Raw genomic sequence first — 17,108 nt, 5'->3', positions numbered from 1 at the left:
AAAGAGAGAGAGAGAGAGAGAGAGAGAGAGAGAGAGAGAGAGAGAGAGAGAGAGAATGCGAGCATTATCACACACACTGTCATGTTGAATGACCAGCTTGGCAATGCCCTTTAAACTTTTCTTGTGGATTCTCCTTCTCCTCTGGGCGCGGTTGTTTTTTAAAACCCTATACACAGTATGTAGAAACAAACCAACACAGGATAGCTTCTGCTGGCTGCGTCTGTGGCCGTGGTTTCCAGGGCTGTCAGTTAAATCTGAGTGGGGGCTGCTTCCCGGCTTCGGGGGTGTGGTGAGAGCTGGGCGCCTCCTGAGGCCATTTGTACAACAAGAACAGTGTCTCCTGGGAAAGAGCTGGCCTCCACTGACCTTTGTTGGACCTTCTCTCCTCTCCCTCCTTCCCATCTGCCTCTGTCTTCTCTCTCCCACCTGTTCTGCAGAGCCACCAACCAAATACCAAATCTCCCAACCAGAATCGTACGCGGTCGCCCCCGGGGACTCGCTAGAGTTGCGCTGCCTGTTGAAAGATGCCGCGGGGATCAGTTGGACTAAGGATGGGGTGCGCTTGGGGCCCAGCAATAGGACAGTGCTTATTGGGGAGTACTTGCAGATAAAAGGAGCCACACCTAGAGACTCCGGCCTCTATGCTTGTACTGCAGCTAGCACGGTAGACAGTGACACTTGGTACTTCATGGTGAATGTCACAGGTGAGTTGGCTTGCAAGGGTGACGCTCTGTCTCTTCTGTGGTTGTTCTCTGATTGAAAAAAAATCGTTATTATTTTCGGCCAAGTGAAATCACAGTGAGCTATGCTCATTGACTGCCAGGCACATACAGCGTCAGTTTGCTATTGATTCGAGACAAGGTCTTCCTTTGTTGCCCAGGCTGGACTTGAGCTCCAAGACTCATATCAGCTCCCCGTCCCATCCTCCCTGTCCCAGCTTCCCCCAGATGAGCTCAGGCCACAGACATAAACTACTATGCCTGGCTGATCTGTTTCTGAAATTCCTCACTGGAACCTGGTGTACCACAGATGTCTCAAGTGACAGAGATATTCCAAAGCAGAGTACACAGTCTTCTTCACCCCACACACTCCAGCATTCTTGGCATTTACAGTATACACTTGAATTATGGGAATCCAGATTTCAGTTCCTTTATCACACTCTGAATTTCTCTCCTGTTATTTCCTTCCATGTAGTGAAGGGGATGGGTAGCAGCAGGCCTCTTCTGTGGCCCGCTGGGAATTCTCCTTCAGAATGTTAGTTAGCAATCAGAAGGCCCCCAAAGGAACCTGAGTTTTGTGAGGGAGTTATTTCTATCTTGAAGGGAGCCCCAAATGCTGAAAAAGGGAAATAAAACCAATGTTTGGCTAGTATGGAGTCAAAATTTGTCGGGGGTGGCATGGGGCTGGAAAAGTGACTCAGCAGTTAGGAGCACTGGCTGCTCTGAATTGAATCCAGGGGTCCCGGGTTCAATTCTCAGCACCCACATGGCAGCTCACATCTCTCTGTTTCAAGGGATCCAACACCCTCACACAGACTGTGTGCAAGCACAACACCAATGCACAAGAAAGAAAAAATAAATATTTCAAAATTTTTAAAAAATTGGAAAGGGATTTGAACAGTTTTTGAAGCTCAGTCCACCCTAGTTTTAGAGTGGGTTTAGAAAGGAGAAACCCTGAGTCACTGAGACCTTCAAGCCACTAAAGTCTCTGACACTCCTCCTGGGCTCTTGGGTACCAGGTTGGGCACTCTCTGAGCAGCGCGCAGCCGCAGGTGATGGTGACTTACTTCTGCAAACACATCCATGGATATGTTCTTTTGAATGCAGATGCCATCTCGTCCGGAGATGACGAGGACGACACAGATAGCTCCGAAGACTTTGTCAGTGAGAACAGGAACAACCAGAGTAAGTAACCTGCCTCCAGAGGTCCCTGAGAGAGGAGTGACGAGGGGAGCCCTCACCTGTCTTCTGTCGAGTCCTCCGAACCGCCGCGCTGTGTCCCTTGGCCCTCACACCCCCCTCCTCCACTATGTCTGCTGTCCCTGTTTTCCAACTTGAGAATAAACTGTGTTTCTGTCCACCTCTCGCCACTTGTCTTTTCTTCTTGAGTCAACAGCTCTCTCCCAAACACTCCTTCTGTCTGTGCTTTTACTCTCTTCTTCCGTCTCCTGGTGTTCGTAGGACTTGTGGCCATCTTGGTTTTCTTCGTAACTCCCATCATGCCTTTCCTGACTTGGGGGAGGGGGGGTTGACTCTCCCTCCCTCCCTGGAGTATCTCACTGCTACTACTGATGTATCATATCCATTTATGGAGACAAGGTCTCAACTTTGTTGCTCGGGCTGGACTTGAACTCCTGGGCTTGTGCGATCCTTCCATGAGCCTCTCGGGTATGGGGCCCACAGGTGTGAGCGACCTTGCCTGACTGATCTATTTTGGAAAGTCCTCCTAGGGCCTGGGGGCGGCTTGTGGTTGGAGGTCTGAGATGTTCCTTATACATGGTATATAGTTTAACAAAATTGTCTGATCCAGAATATGAGCGTTCTAAGGCTGAGAGACCCTAGCCTTTGCAACGTTGCCTCTTGCTGAGGAGAAGAAAGGATGCTCTACCTTGAGGATGGTGATGAGAAAGGAAGGAATGGCATGTACTCCAGTGTTAGAGAGAGTGAAGGGGAGCGTGTGCTCCGAAGGCTCAGTGCTTGGGAATGTTTGTTCCACAAAGAAGCAGAACACAGTAGAATCGGTAACATTCTCCAGGCAGGGCTGGACTGTTGTGAAGAGGGCAGTTTCTTTTGTTTTGCTTTTTCCCCCGTGCCTGTTGTATTTGGCATTATTGTGAAAGGATATATTTTTTTCGTCACAAGTGAATTCAATGAGTCATGAATAACAGCAATTCGTTATTAAAATGAACCCGTGGCCTTAAAACTATGTGTTTGGGGCTGGCGATGTACCTTGATTGGTGAAGTGCTTACCCTCGCATGTGCAAAGGCCTGCTTGCAACCCCCAGCACCACGTGACTGAGCACAGTGGTACCTGCGTGTAGTCTCAGCTTCAGAGGTGGAGGCAGGAGGACCAGAAAGAAAGAGGGTATGATTCGAATAGCTCACAGCAAAATGAAGAGATTACCCACATACTTCTCCTGGCCCCAAGTGTAGCGTCTCCTGTTGTATACAACACTTGAGACCTCCAAAGAGCCCACCTCAGCTCAGCCTGGAGTCCAAGGTCTGTGATCATCAGGGTTCATTGTAGGCCCTGGGACTGTGAATAATATGTCTCTAGCATTGTGCTGTCACCCAAATTTTACTGTCCTAAACTTGCTGGGCATCACTTATATACACCACACACACGCCCAGCTCTTAGCCACCATCCATCTTTCCATAACTTTGTCTGTTCAGAAATATCATATGTTAGATTCATCTACCATGTAGGCTTTTCAGATTGGCACCGTCCCCCTAGGGATATGCATTACATTTTTTTTTCTGAATTTTCCGTAAATTCAGCTATTTTTTTCCTTAGTACTGAATGTTATCTGTATGTGCAACGTTTTTGTATCCCTCTGTTGAAAGACATCTTGGTTGTTGCCTAGTTTTGGCAGGCATGAGCAGAGATGCCACACACTAGGTGTGGGTTTGTTTAGATACACATTTCCTCTTCTCCTCGGATCGTAACTGTTAGATGCTGTGGTAAGTTCAGATTCATTGGAAGCTTGCCAAACCGCTTTCCAAAGCAGCCACAACATTATGCGTTGCCTCCATCCATGAAGGAGCACTCCCCTCGCACTGCATCCTTGCCAGCCTTTGGGGATGCTGGTGCCGTGGATTTCTGCTGGTCTGAAATGTGCTTCCTCATGACAAGGTCAGGAAGCATCTTGAGATGTGCCCGATTGCCGTCTCCATGTGTCTTTGGTGAGTGTCTGGTGATTGCTTTTGCTTATTTTTTAATTGAGTTGTTTGTTTTGTTATTGTTGAGTTTCAAGAGTTTGTGTATTTTGGACGGCAATCCTCTGCTCCGTTTTCTCTTTTCACATTTTCTCTCCTGGTGTGCAAATACCTTTCTTTCAACACCATCTCCCAGAGCAAGCTCCCCCTGTCCCCCCCCCCCCATTATTGTTTGTGTCTTTTGAGACAGGGTTTCTCTTTGTAGCTCTGGCTGTTCTGGACTCCTGGCATTCACTCTGTAGACCAGGCTGGCCTTGAACTCACAGAGATCCACTTGCCTCTCTGCCTCCCTGAGTGCTGGGATTAAAGGCGTGCGCCATCACCGCCCGGCCCAGAGCAAGCATTTTTAAGGCTCGCTTATTGGCTCTCATGGGTCCCCTCATGCTTTGGGGTCGTCTCTAAGATGTCAGGAGCAAACCCAAGGGCAGTCCTTTTGCTCCTTGGGGCTTCACAGTTTGGGCTTTCCATTTATACTCCAGTTGTGATCTATTTGCAAGGTCTGCATTTTCTCTTGCCTCTGGATGTTCAGTTATTCCTGTACCATCCACCGAAAACACCAACTCTTAGCCTGGGTTAGCTAATGAGAGTGCCTTTAAATCCTAGGATAAATACTGTCACTCCAGTGAAGATTTGGCTCTCTTCTTAAGTTTCAATGGGTTGGGCATAAGGAGAAATGATTTGGAGAATATAATTTTTATTTTTGGGAGAGTGAACACTTTGGTTTTCAAAGTGTGCCCGGACCAGCAGTGTTGACATCACTTGGGAACTCTCTAGAGATGCATGTTCCTTACGCTTTTCTTCAGACCTAGCTAGTTAGTGGAGATGGGGGGGGGGGTTGTCCATGTCTGTGTGTGTGTGTGTGTTTCATTTCACATTAGGGTGTGAGAACTGCTATGTTAGGGACACACACACACACACACACACACACACACACACGCCCCAAACAAGCACATACCACCAGTCACATTCATGAAAACCAAGAAGGCAAGTGACAGTGTGCTCCTTATGAGTTGTGACAGCCTCACAAAGGCTTGTTACTTTTTTTACTATCCTCTGATAACAGCATGGATTCAGCAGAATGTTCATAGTTACTGCTTTGGCTCTCCCTGAAGCAGGAGGCAGAGCCCTCCCACCCGGCTCTGGAGGGCAGTGGGGCTGGCCCTGGCTCAGGTACTGCCTCCAGTAACCCCTAATGCAGAAGCAATGAGTCTTCTTATAGTTACCAGAAAATTGTCTTAGGAACAAAGGGAAGTGTCTAGCCACTCGATGCCTAGTACCCATGGGCATCCCAGGTCTCCACGGGGGGGTGGTGGTGGTGGTGGTATGATCATGTTTGCACAATTGTTTACAGCTCTCAAGTGATACCATGTGTGGGTGCCTCCATGATTGATTGAGACATCAAGTCTCACCTCCTTGGTTTTGCTGGCACACCTGGGAACTGTTCTGTGCTGGGTTCCTGACGACATCATCAGGAGCACACGTGATGTCATAGCATGTAACAGCAGGTATAGGTTATATTATAACCGAGGCTGAGTGGTTGGAATCTTCTAGTGTTTGGGAGTCTGCCTGTTGAGGACCTCTAGGGATATTGCTACGACTACTTGCTTAATGGCTCAGCGACTGTGTAGATGGGCTGGGTAGCAGAGCACAGCGCCTAAAGGTGCCACCCCATAGAGAGCTTGCCACACTTTCACCTTGCAACGGGGCTTTTGGTAATTAGCTCTCAAATGACACCGGCTCTGTCCCCGAGATGTGTGCAGTGTGGTGATTAAGGGCTGGTGTTAGCTGTACCAGAGAGACACTGCTGCAGGGAGGGGCCGGTGAAACCTTAGATGCTAGTTAAAGTGATAGCAGTTCTTAGCTGGCGACTTGGCCTCTGCCATCTGTTAGTGTGATTAGCCTGGTCTGATTCACAGGTGCAGCCTGGGGCAGCTGAGATTAAGCAGCTGTGGCCTGTGTGTGTGGACCCAAGAATGTTGGGGCTAGGATATTTGGCAAAGAGGGAAAGGGGATGTTTCTGTTCAAATTTCTTTTTTTTTTTCCAACTCAAGTGTCGAATACCTGACCCGATTCCTAGAGAAAATGCAGAAGCTCTGCGTTCTCTGCATTTTCAGACACCTGCAGACATTCTTGTGTCCACATTGATTCCCGTGATGCCACTGTTATCTGGAGATGCCACTGGAGTGTACTTGAATATTCAACTTGAGTCAAGTTAGCCAGGGGTGCCCTGGTAGCTGTGCCCACTGTGATAGTCTTGGGTTTGTGAGCGCCATTTTCCTGTTTCCCTTTGGGACATTGCGTGTTTCAAGTTTCTGTTGTCCAGCTTGAAAAATGTCCAAGTGATTCCTTCTGCCAGGTTGCTAGGTGGTCATTTATCTGGTTTTGTTGGCTCAGTGTAGGAAGACAAGCTTCCCTGACCAGCAGAGTTCTGCGTGGAGTGCAGAAAGCATGGTAACCAAGTCTAAGCACAAAAACAACAACCAAGAATTAAGAAGAGGGCTGGGAGATGCTTCAGTGCTTGGCACCTTCAGGGGAGAAGGGTGCTTGGCACCGAACCTGGGTTAGTTCTCGGAACCCCCCCCTTATGCAAAGTGAGATCAGACACCCATAGTCAATGTCTTAGTTAGGGTTACTATTGCTGTGATAAGACACCATGACCAAAGCAAGCGGAAGAGAAAGGGTTTGTTTCACCCACAGCTCCATTTAACAGGTAAAAGCAGTGAGGACAGGAACCTAGAGACAGGAGCAGAAGCAGAGGCCATGGAGGAGAGGTGCTCGCTCGCTTGTTCTCCATGGCTTGCTCAACCTGCTTTTTTTTTTTTTTAATAGAACCTAGGAACACCAGCCCAGGGGTGGGACCACAGAAAATGGGCTGGACCCCACCCCCATTAATCACTATTTAAGAAAATTCCTACAGGATTGCCTACAGGGTGATCTTACGGAGGCATTTTCTTAATTGAGCTTCCCTCCTCTCAGATGACTCCAGCTTGTGTCAAGTTGACATAAAACTAGCCAGCACAGTCAGCATGAATGTGCATGCATGCACACACCCACACACACTCATGTTTAAGAAAAAGAATTAAGACGTTAAGATGAAGTCACGAGATTGTTCATCACTAATGCAGCAGAAAACAAAAAAAGAAACCCAAATGGAATGAGGCAGAACAATGTGGTTTTGGTTAAGAAGCTGGTGGCCTTAATTAGAAGACGCTGTTTGATGTTTTAGGTGGATATTCTTGAGCGCTTGGGTTGCTCCTAACTTCTAACTCTGTTCTTCCTGATCTTGTTCAGAGAATGGAGCTCACCTCATTCATACAGGCTGTAGAAACTCATTTGTTGTACCTTGTGACATTGTCTACCACGGGACCTGGCATCGCATCTCGGGCCTGCCTTTTTCAATAACGCATTGTTTTCTCGAGAGCAAGGACCAGCCTGGTAGAGAATGTTTGTTTGTTTTTGGCTTTCCAAGCTTCCCAAGCATCTTTTATGGGTCTCACCTTAAAAGAGAGCCGTGTTCAGATCTGGTCCACATCTAAAGAAACCAAGCCACTGTTTCTCAAAGAATATTCTCTGGAACCCTAGTTCAGAGTAAGTTTTTGCTGAAAGTGACTTGAATCCTGTAGGAAGTTTAGGAAACACCTCGTGCTGTGACCCTTGCTTAGAGAGCGAGTCCAACAACACCATCCACGTTCTGAGGGGTCTTCTAGGGAAACATCTGTTTAATGGTCTGTCCTGGGATTTCTCAGACCTAGTGACCCTAAGACCTCTTTAAAATTTAGCATCTCCTAACATCCGGTTACACACACACTGTGCATCCCTGCATGGGCTGATGGCTGGATGGATAGGGCTCCCCACCCATCCTCTTTTATGTCAAATCCTTCTGTCGCCGGTGTGAAGGGTGTCCCCAGGTCACATTTTAGCTGACTAGCTTGATGTCCTCATACCTTGCCAGCACTAGCAATCCTGTGATGTCATCATAAGTGGAGGTTCAGCTTGTTTTCTCTGGGCCAAATGTTACCAATTCAAACACTGAATTTTGAAACTCATCCAGATTGAGGGTCCTGAAAGATTCCACATTTCTGCATCAGCACGGGAAAGGGAATTCACCTAGTTCTTGCCTTTCCTGGGAATTTAAGTGTCTTTGTAGATGATCTGGCAGCAGATTTATGGAGGTTTTAAAAAATACATTGATTTCCTTGCGCTTGTGTTTAACGTGATTGTTTCTGAAGATTCTGAGGGTTAGTTCTCGGGTTAGTGGTGTTTGACCAGAAGTTTGGCTCCATAGCAGGACAGCAGCATCAAGATTCCCATTTTTGGAGTTGTCCTTTCTAGTGACAAGGGATATTTTTTCATTTTGGTCTCATTTTTGTTGAGATCTGCAAATGCCACTTACTCCGCCTGAGAGAGAAAAGCGGCAGATCTTACTTTTTTCTTTTCCAGGAGGGGGACTCAGCGTCAGGGGGTGGGGGTGGGGGTGGGGTGGGAAATTAGGAGGCACTAGGGAAAGCCAAAGTGCATTGTCTGAGGTCCCAGACTCTTTAGTGTAATGCCTGTCCCTGCTAACAACCCTGAGTCACCATCGCTCTGATGTGTTTTTTTTTTGTTTGTTTGTTTTGTTTTTTTAAGACTTGGAAGAGATGGTATCCAAGCTGGTGAATGTAGGAATTGAAAAGGGTGAAAAAGACCAAGTGGGTAGGCTGTCGAATGTTCTGGAAATTCCTCCTAATGAAAACCTCATCCATAGGTGGGCCCAGGTGCCTCAGGACAGAAGGTGCTGATGGTGGCCCTCCCTGGCCAGCTGCACTGTCAGTGGTTGGAACAGCCTTGCTTGTAGCAGGCCCTGAGAATTCTGTGGAACTTTCCAGGGGACTCTAGTTATTTCTCTTGTGAGTGACTGACCATACCCCACCCCCACCCACTATGTGTTTTGGCTAAAACACATCAGTGGTCAGTGGGCTATTAGATAGAGATTTCTGGAAGCCAGACTGTACCTGTGGTGGTTTGAATAAGAATGGCTCCGAAAGGTTTATATATTTGAATATTTACTCACCAGGGAATGGCTCTCTTTGAGAAGGATTAGGAGGTGTGGCCTTGTTGGAGAAAGTGTGTCACTGGGGATGGGTTTTGAGGTTTCAAAAACCCTTGCCAGTCTCTGTTTTCCTCTCTGCCTGTGGATCAGGATGTAGAGCTCTCAGCTCCTTCTCCAGCGCCATGTCTGCTTGCGTGCCGCCATGCTCCCCTCCGTGATAATGATGGACTAAACTTCTGAACCTAGAAGCCAGCTCCAGTTAAATGCTTTCTCTTATAAAACATTGCCTTGGTCATGGTGTCTCTTCACAGCGCTAGAACAGTGACTAAGACAACACTCTTTTCTAAGTCCCCACCCACCCCAACCCATCTCTAACTCTACTAGATTTGATTTCTCTCTGTTTATATCAAACCAAAAGCTGACGAATGGCAGCCTACTCTAAGAACAGTGATATTAAAAAGCAAAACAAAACAAAACCCCAAAACAAAACCCGAACATATCAGGGGGCATAGCATTCAGATGGCCTGATTAGAGATATTTTTAAAAGGCCTAATTATAGACGTAAGGCAGGGGCCTTAGTGAGGCTTTAGGGAGTTGGGGAGACTTGATCTAAGAGCTGAAACAGCCCGTGCGTTTTAAAATTTCTGCATCAATAAAAAAAAAGTTGGCAGTCATCAGTGTCCCCGGCTCACATAAATCTTGAACTTTTGACTTAATTACTGTGGGAGAGTTCACAGGGCAGCCTGCTGTGCTTGAAGAGCATTGCTAAGGGAGTTGGGGACTCGGGGCTAGCCTTGGTCTGGCCTCTGGCTTTGTGACCTTGATCCGATCACTTAACCTTTCTGGGTGACATTGATCCTGTCAGTCATCAAGCCAGATGGAGGAACATTGTAATATGAGTCCCAGTTTTCCCTTGAAAATATTGGGCTGTGTTTGCGTTTAGGTTCTGAACAGAGAACAGCTTGTAAACCTGAGATGTCAATACTGGGCCGTGTACGGGTTTTTACGGGGCAGGCCCAGCAGCTTACATTTTTATCATTAAGTTTCAATTGCAGGGCCAGAAACCCCTGCAGCCCTCCCATTTGTTGACAAAATCAATACCTGCGTATAGCTCACAGATGCCTGGAAAGAATATTAGAACCTTATCAGAACAGCTTCCCTGGTTTATAGCAAAGCTTTTCCCAGTCATCCGTCCTCAGACCCTGTCTGCAGCTCAAGCGGTGGCCTACTTTGTTCTCCGCTTGCCAGCTGGCAGCCACCAGCAGGTGGACTTTCAAGGATGGACACCCAGTGTGGAAGCTGGCATTGGTGATGACGAAGCAACCCTTACAGAGGAGGAAGTGCGGGCCTCCATGGTGGGACAGAATGGTGAAGGATGGCCATGGGGTACTTGGGAGGGCTGTGAGTGGAGTTAGGGCCTCTCTTTACTCAGTTGCATTTTGGTAGAGAGAAAATTGACTTAATACAATCACCCAGAGGTGATGAGAGCTGGTGTCAAGGAGGAGAGTTCTCGGTGGGTTGCCTGTATCTTTCTGATGGGATCTTACTTACTTAGGCTGCTTCTCACTGTTCTTTTGATTTGTTTGTTGTTTGTATCTTGTGACTAACAGAACATTTTTTTTTCTTTTGCTGTGTATGTCATGGGGAGATCTGTGAATATCAGAGCCAAAGGGAAGGCCATTCTTTCACTTCCCAAGTGGCTCGGTGTGCTTCACGTTTTCCCGCCTTTGGAGGTTCCGCTCTTATGAGTCAGGTGACTTGGATTGTGTGCCGCGTATCCCTAAGGGAGGCAGCTGCTCGAGGTCCTGATTTCAGGCAGCCTCATGTGCTCTTGGCTTTACCGATTCCATCCCAGTCAGGTTGTTGAGTAACCAGCGTGTGGCCATCTGCTAGGTACCAGGACCTACTCCGCATCTGCAGGCTTTTACTCCCTGGCAGCAGTTCCTGAAGTGCTCCCAAATGTCGGTAGGGAAAAGGCTGGCTTGGCTCCCCCAAGATGCCTGGTCCTTGATTCTCTGGATGTATATGCTTCTTTTTTTGGTGTCTGGACGTTTGGACGTGGTTACTTTGTGGAAATGGCAGGGGATATTGAGGAGAGTCTGCAGAATCTGGAGTGTTGGACCCACGATCCCAGCACCAAGGAGGATGCGGCAGGATCTTGAGTTTGATACCAGTTTGGGCTACATGACAAGATTGTCTCAAGGGGCAGGAGACTGTTACAGGAGGAAACACAGTAGGATGGTCCTGCAGGAGTGTTATTTTTCTAGATTATGTAGGTCCTTTAAGTTTATATCAGAAAGAGCCATAATTTTTTTAAAATGTGTTATTATTATGAATAATAAAATAGATTTATCTCTTCTCCAAGTATCGTGTTTATTTTTTAATAATATATACACTTGACATCCCAAGCAGAAGCTCAGTTGCAAGGGCTGTTGTACCGACGACGTAGTACTCAGCAGAGCGGCAGTGGCCAGAAAGTCAGAAGCCCGGTAGAGCATTGGGACAGCCCTTTCCTGGCTCTGGCACCTTGAACAGCTTAGCTCAATGACCTTTCGGCTCCTGGAGGACTGTTGTGAAATTCAGTTCCAGCTGCAGCCCCAGAGTGATTGGGTTTCATAGTGCCCCCACCCACCGTGGGTCCCTGAGGCTGAGACAAGAAGCGACGCCCACACCGTGGTGTGTGGCCAGGGTCTGTTTCGTGAGAACAGATTTTCTACATACAGTTTTACTCTAGGAAAGCAGCGACCTGCTAGAAATGCCAGCAGCGGTCTTTTATCCTCTTCCTTAAGTTATGCCTTGGCTTGGCTACCAGGACAAAGGCTTGGGTTGCCAGCGTGCTGCTGGCACAAGTCAGGACAGTACATTGCGTGTGGCTGGGGGTCAGTCCCCTGCCGTGGTAAGCCTCATTGATGGCTTAGAGTGGAAAAGAACATTCCTAGTTCCTGAGGCCAACCCCTACTTTTTGATCTCAGAGAACATGAAAATCATGCCTAATGGTTTGTAAGCACCTATTTGTTGATTTCTTTTCTTTCTTTTTTTTTTAAAAAGCACATTCCAGAGCTCAGCCCAGCAATAATTGATGCTATCTGAGTGACTGCATTAATATTTAGCTAATTCATGTGAATAGGCCATTGTGTTTACTTAAACAATGACATGAGTCCGGACACCTGACAGCCTGAGGTATGCTTTCCATTTAGGTCAGATTTGTTAAAGTCTTTGTGTAGGGACAAAGCTCATTATTTATTTTGGGATCTCAATGGCTGCTTTCAGTGGCTTTGGATGGATTTCTCTAAGTAGAAGCTTTTAAAATGAAAGATGATTGAGATTGTTTTAGGATATGCCAGGCCCTTGGGGTCTTGTGATAAGTGGGAGTCCAGTGGACCCCTGGTGAGCTCTCCGAAGAATAGATGTGTTTACATGCATCCAGTGCCCAAGCTACAAGGTCCTCAAGGAAATAGTGCAGCCTCTTTTCTTCTCCCTTGGCCTCTATACCCCTCCTCTCCCCTTCCTTCCCCTCCCCTCCCTTCTGCTCCCTCCCTTCCCTGATTTCCCTCTTCTCCGAAAGGGTGAGCAGCTGTGGTTTTGCACAGCCTTGGCGTCATGATCACCTAAATCCCACCACCTTGACGCTTGGGCATGCATCAGCCTGAAGAAGATACAGTGTGTCCTTGATAAGATATCCCAGCTCCACCTCTCATAGCGGGTGTCAAACATGGGCAAGGCAGCCAGGGGCAGGGGCAGTTGCTCCAGAGAGTGAGTGTAACAGGAGAGCCTGCTGTTCAGGTTGAACCTCTCCCAGCATATGCTAGAGGGGAGGCTGCCAAATAGGTTCCCTGGCTGTGACTATTTTGCCTCTGGTTTGTGGAGTGTGTGTGCTGCTCCTGCCGTCCCTCATCGCATGGGAAGTATATTTGTTGCCCAGATGTTCAGTGGACGTTCTGAACAGTACTGGAAGTTGAAGTGTCTGCCCCCCACTGACTGTTTCAGAGTCCAGTTTTCAGTGTCTAGAAGGTATGATGGAAGGCATGGCTTTCTGCTGAAGCTGGTCTGTGTTAGCCAGGAGACCGGGGCCAAGAACTGGGACTTGGGCCTCAGACTGATCTTGGTTGAATCTCAGCTGCATGACTTTTGGTGCTGTGGCTCTTTGGAGGTCAGGTCTCAGGGACTCAGTTTCCTTGGCCTGCAGCAGGGATGATAGTAGCTCCGCATTGAGCTGTTGAGGTGATTCACATGTTAAGCATGCACAAGCTTCTAGAACAGTGCCTGGCAAGCACACGTTGGGTCACTAGAAGCCTGGAGCCATTAGTATAGGCATGAAGAATCAGTAGCAGCACTCTGGATTGATGATGATGTAGCGCCTGCTTATAGAATGGTCACTGAAAGACCTTTCTCTTTTTCTGGGCTTTTAAAATCACTTGTTCCTGTGACGTGAAGGCCGTTTAGGGGCCATGACTTTTATTTAGCATTTGATTAGTTGCCTCCTATGAAGTTTAGGCACGGCATTGCCACCCCTGGAAAGACAAAAGATCTCTTTCATTAAACAATTAAGATATACTTATCTATACAGTTTTTTGATTTATTGTACAGGATACTAGAAGGTTAATGGTGGCTCCCAAGATTATTTTACCATGCTCAAATGAGAACTCAGGCTATTGATGGCCATTTACAAGACTGCTCGGGCTGTCTAGAGCGTTAGATCCATGTATAAAGGACCTGACTTAGATCCCCAGAACCCATATTAGAAAAAGCATGGCATGATGCCACATGCTTGTAATCCCAATACTGGGAAAATGGGGCACACAGATCCCTGGGAGCTCAATGGTGGGCCAGCCTAACTTGCTGGGTAAGTTCTAGGCCACTGAGAGACCTTGTCTTAAAAAATAAGGTGCTTAGTTTTTGGCATTTGAGGGACGTCACTTAAGGTTGACCTCTGACCTCACATACGTGCACATGTACTCATACCCCTCTACCCATGCCCACACAGAAAGAACGTTCTGATGGGTAAGTTTATGTGGTCTCCAAGGACAATTTATTTTTACAGTGTATATATATGACCATTTAATAGGTACGGCGGTCTAAAATGATGTGTTTTTGGAGGGCTGAGCCCTTGCTGTTACGTGAACTGTTTCTCTGAATATGAAGTAGCATTTTAAAGCATGATTTGACATGAAATTATTTTTTGGCACCAGACTGGAGCCAGAGAGAAGGTGCTTCAAATGTTTTTTTTTTCCCTGTTAATAGTCATAACCCAATAAGCAGCCCCTCTGGGGACTTTCTGCTAGGCCAGCTGGACCAGACTTCTGAAAATATTTCCCTAACATAAATATTATCCAAGGAGTCCAAAGAAAAATCAGATGCTTTCCTGTGCCCCGAAGCCAACTTACCTTCCTGGAAGACACGAGGTTGTCCCTTCATCTACATGCATCTCATTGTCTTCCCGTTCAGGAGCACCATACTGGACCAACACAGAAAAGATGGAGAAGCGGCTGCATGCTGTCCCTGCCGCCAACACAGTGAAATTCCGCTGTCCAGCTGGGGGGAATCCAACGCCCACAATGAGGTGGCTGAAAAACGGGAAGGAGTTTAAGCAGGAGCATCGCATTGGAGGCTATAAGGTAGGACTGAGCGCCCGAAGCTCTGTGTTTCTGAGATGTTTATTTTTTTTTAAAGTCCTCTGAAGTTGGCAGGACCAGAAGGAATATGTATTTTTCAAAAGACGTAATTACTGTAATTGATCGCGTCACTGTTTGGTATGTTTGAAAGATCACCCTGGACGCCCCTGTGGTTTTAAAGTTAGTCCCCGTTTTTCTTCTTGTTTACACGAGGAAAGTCTAATAACCAGGGGGTCGAAAGTTGAGGGTCTGTTTTCTATATGCTTTATGGTCTGTAAAACGTGAACTGGTGCAGCTGCCCTGTAAGGGCAGGGTTGTATTAAGAGGGAATCGCTTGGATTAGAGGAGGGAGTATGAACTAGTATTTGTTATCAGGGGGAGACGCTGAACAGTGACCGAGGCAGCAACCCCCCATCCTCCATCGCCAGAGATATTCAAGGGCCCATCAGAGAATGGCCTAAAATTTAGTCTTGTCACTCAGTGGGGAGTTGGGCAACAGGATGTCTCTGACATCCCCGAGAAGGCTCCTGGGATGCTAAGTATAGTTTTGCTCCCCCATTCAGCATCATTGATTAAACACCCCTGGGGTTACTCCTTGTGGTTTTGCTCACCCATTTCAGCATCACTGATTGAGTATCCTTATTTAGTACAATGTCTAGGCACTGGGGAAGCTAACGCAAGCAGGGCTGGACGTGGCCTAAGTCAAAGGACCCTGGTATGGCAGGGAGGCCAATGTAAGAGCTGGCATTTGGAGGCTGCTGATAAAGATAAAGTCACAAGTGCATGCTACGTCAGGTGGGCATGAAAGGAGACGTGGTATTAGCACAGTGGGCAAATAGGCAAGGAAATGGAGTGTTAGCACAGTGGGGGGATAGGCAGGGAAATGGAGTACTAGTGTAGTGGCAGAATAGAGGTAAAGGAGAGCCAGGGAAGTCATTGTGGTAGCATATGCTTTTAATCAGAGGACCCAGCAGGCAGAGGCCGGCAGAGCTCTTTGAGTTCCAAGCTAGCCTGGTCTACATGATGAGCTCCAGGATAGCCAGGGCTACATACAACAACAACCACCAAAACAAACAAACAAACCAAAAAGGGGAGCAGAAAAAGCTTGAGGATTAGTTAGTTGACCTTTTTTTGAGGGGGAGGAAGAGATGGAGTTTTCAAATTACTCGGCCAGAGAGGATTTAAGGTAACCTTATTATGAGGTCTGCTGTGCATTTGGAAGAGGTGAGGGTGTATTAGTTATCGGTTGCTGTGTAACAAGCTGCACCAGGTTGGGGCTTTGCAGTCAGTACCTCACAGTCCTGCTGCACATCAAGTACAGCTGGTGGGGTCTTTAGGTCTCTCCCAGGATGGTGCAAGGTTTTAGCCAAGGCTGGGTTTTCCCTCCAAGGGTACACCAGGGAGGGAACTGTTCAGTTGCCATTAGGATCTACTTTCTTGCTTCTTGTCACATGGGCCAACGCAGAGCAGGTGACAGCATGACAGCTGCCATCTTCAGGGTCAGCAGACTAGGAGCTAGAGCAGAAGAACAAATCTGTGACCTCATCATGGAAGCAATGTCCCGGCTCTTTTGCTCTTCCCCCTTATTAAATGGGTCCCCAGGGAGGAGATGAACCAAGGGTATGAAGGCCAAGAGTGTGGGTATCACTAAGACCCATCTAAGAACCTCCCAGTGTGGGTAAATAGACGTCACCCATGCCCAGTTCTTGAAAGCCGGCGGGAGAGGTGTTCGTGGAAGCAGCATCAGGGTGTGTGGAAGAACGGTCTCTCCCGTGTGTAACCTGGTACTGTGGGACCCAGCCCCCACGCCAGCCTGCTGAGCCTCTGTGGGCTTCTTTCCTGTTGTCAGAGATCGGGGCCTGGCTGAACAGGCTTACGTCCTCAAAGGTTTTATTTGCTTCTGTAATTTTGGCCATTTGATTTTAACCTTTAAAAATGAACATGTAGAGGCCCAAACCCAGAGGAAGATAGGGGAAAGCCTGTAAGTCTGTCTCAATTTTGGGGACAGTTGAGGGTAGGACCAAAGAAGGGCAGTTCTGCTAAACCTCAGACGTGGAAACTCTCCCATCATCAACCGGGAACTCCTACTTGTTGGTGGAAGCAGGAATCATGAGGTTGATTTGTCCTTTTCTTAGTTTAGACCCTAAAAGAAGTAAGTAAAATTAACAAGTAGACAGATTTTATTAGTCCTTGCTGCTTAGAAAAGGAGGGCCATGGGGGCTAGAAAGATGGCTCAGTAGTTAAGAGCTGGGTGCTCTTCCAGAGGACCCAGGTTCAACTCCCAGCACCCACATGACAGCTCACAGCTGTCTGCAACTCCAGTTCCAAGGGATCTCATACTTTTACGCCAGTGCACATAAAATAAAGTTAAATAAGTTATAAAAAAAAAAAAAGAAAAGAAAAGGAGGGTCACACCACTTAAACTCTGTCTGCTCCGGCTCGCGGAAAGGCAGAATCGGTGCTGTCGGAACTGTTGACTTAAGAGCAGTTTTACTGTGAGAGCGGTGGTCAGATCCAAATTCTGCTTGGGAA

At 47.4% G+C, this 17,108-nt stretch overlaps 1 protein-coding gene across 7 annotated transcripts in view; it reads left to right on the top strand.

Annotated features, from left to right (window-relative positions):
* Positions 1 to 17,108, top strand: part of Fgfr2 (fibroblast growth factor receptor 2) — a 105,986-nt gene that overhangs the window by 23,517 nt on the left and 65,361 nt on the right. For 4 of the 7 annotated variants that reach the window (XM_005351360.3, XM_013347900.2, XM_013347902.2 and 1 more), the window contains exons 3-5: positions 438 to 704; positions 1,827 to 1,904; positions 14,410 to 14,579. In XM_005351360.3, the coding sequence (XP_005351417.1) occupies positions 438 to 704; positions 1,827 to 1,904; positions 14,410 to 14,579 (515 nt within the window). The remainder of the gene's footprint in view (positions 1 to 437; positions 705 to 1,826; positions 1,905 to 14,409; positions 14,580 to 17,108) is intronic. The other 3 variants (XM_005351364.3, XM_013347904.2, XM_013347903.2) reach the window with 2 other exon arrangements.

Source organism: Microtus ochrogaster, chromosome 8 (assembly GCF_000317375.1).
Source record: "Microtus ochrogaster isolate Prairie Vole_2 chromosome 8, MicOch1.0, whole genome shotgun sequence".
NCBI classification, from domain to species: Eukaryota; Metazoa; Chordata; class Mammalia; order Rodentia; family Cricetidae; genus Microtus; species Microtus ochrogaster.
Note: the sequence above shows the minus strand (reverse complement) of the source record. Positions and strands in the feature narration are given on the sequence as shown.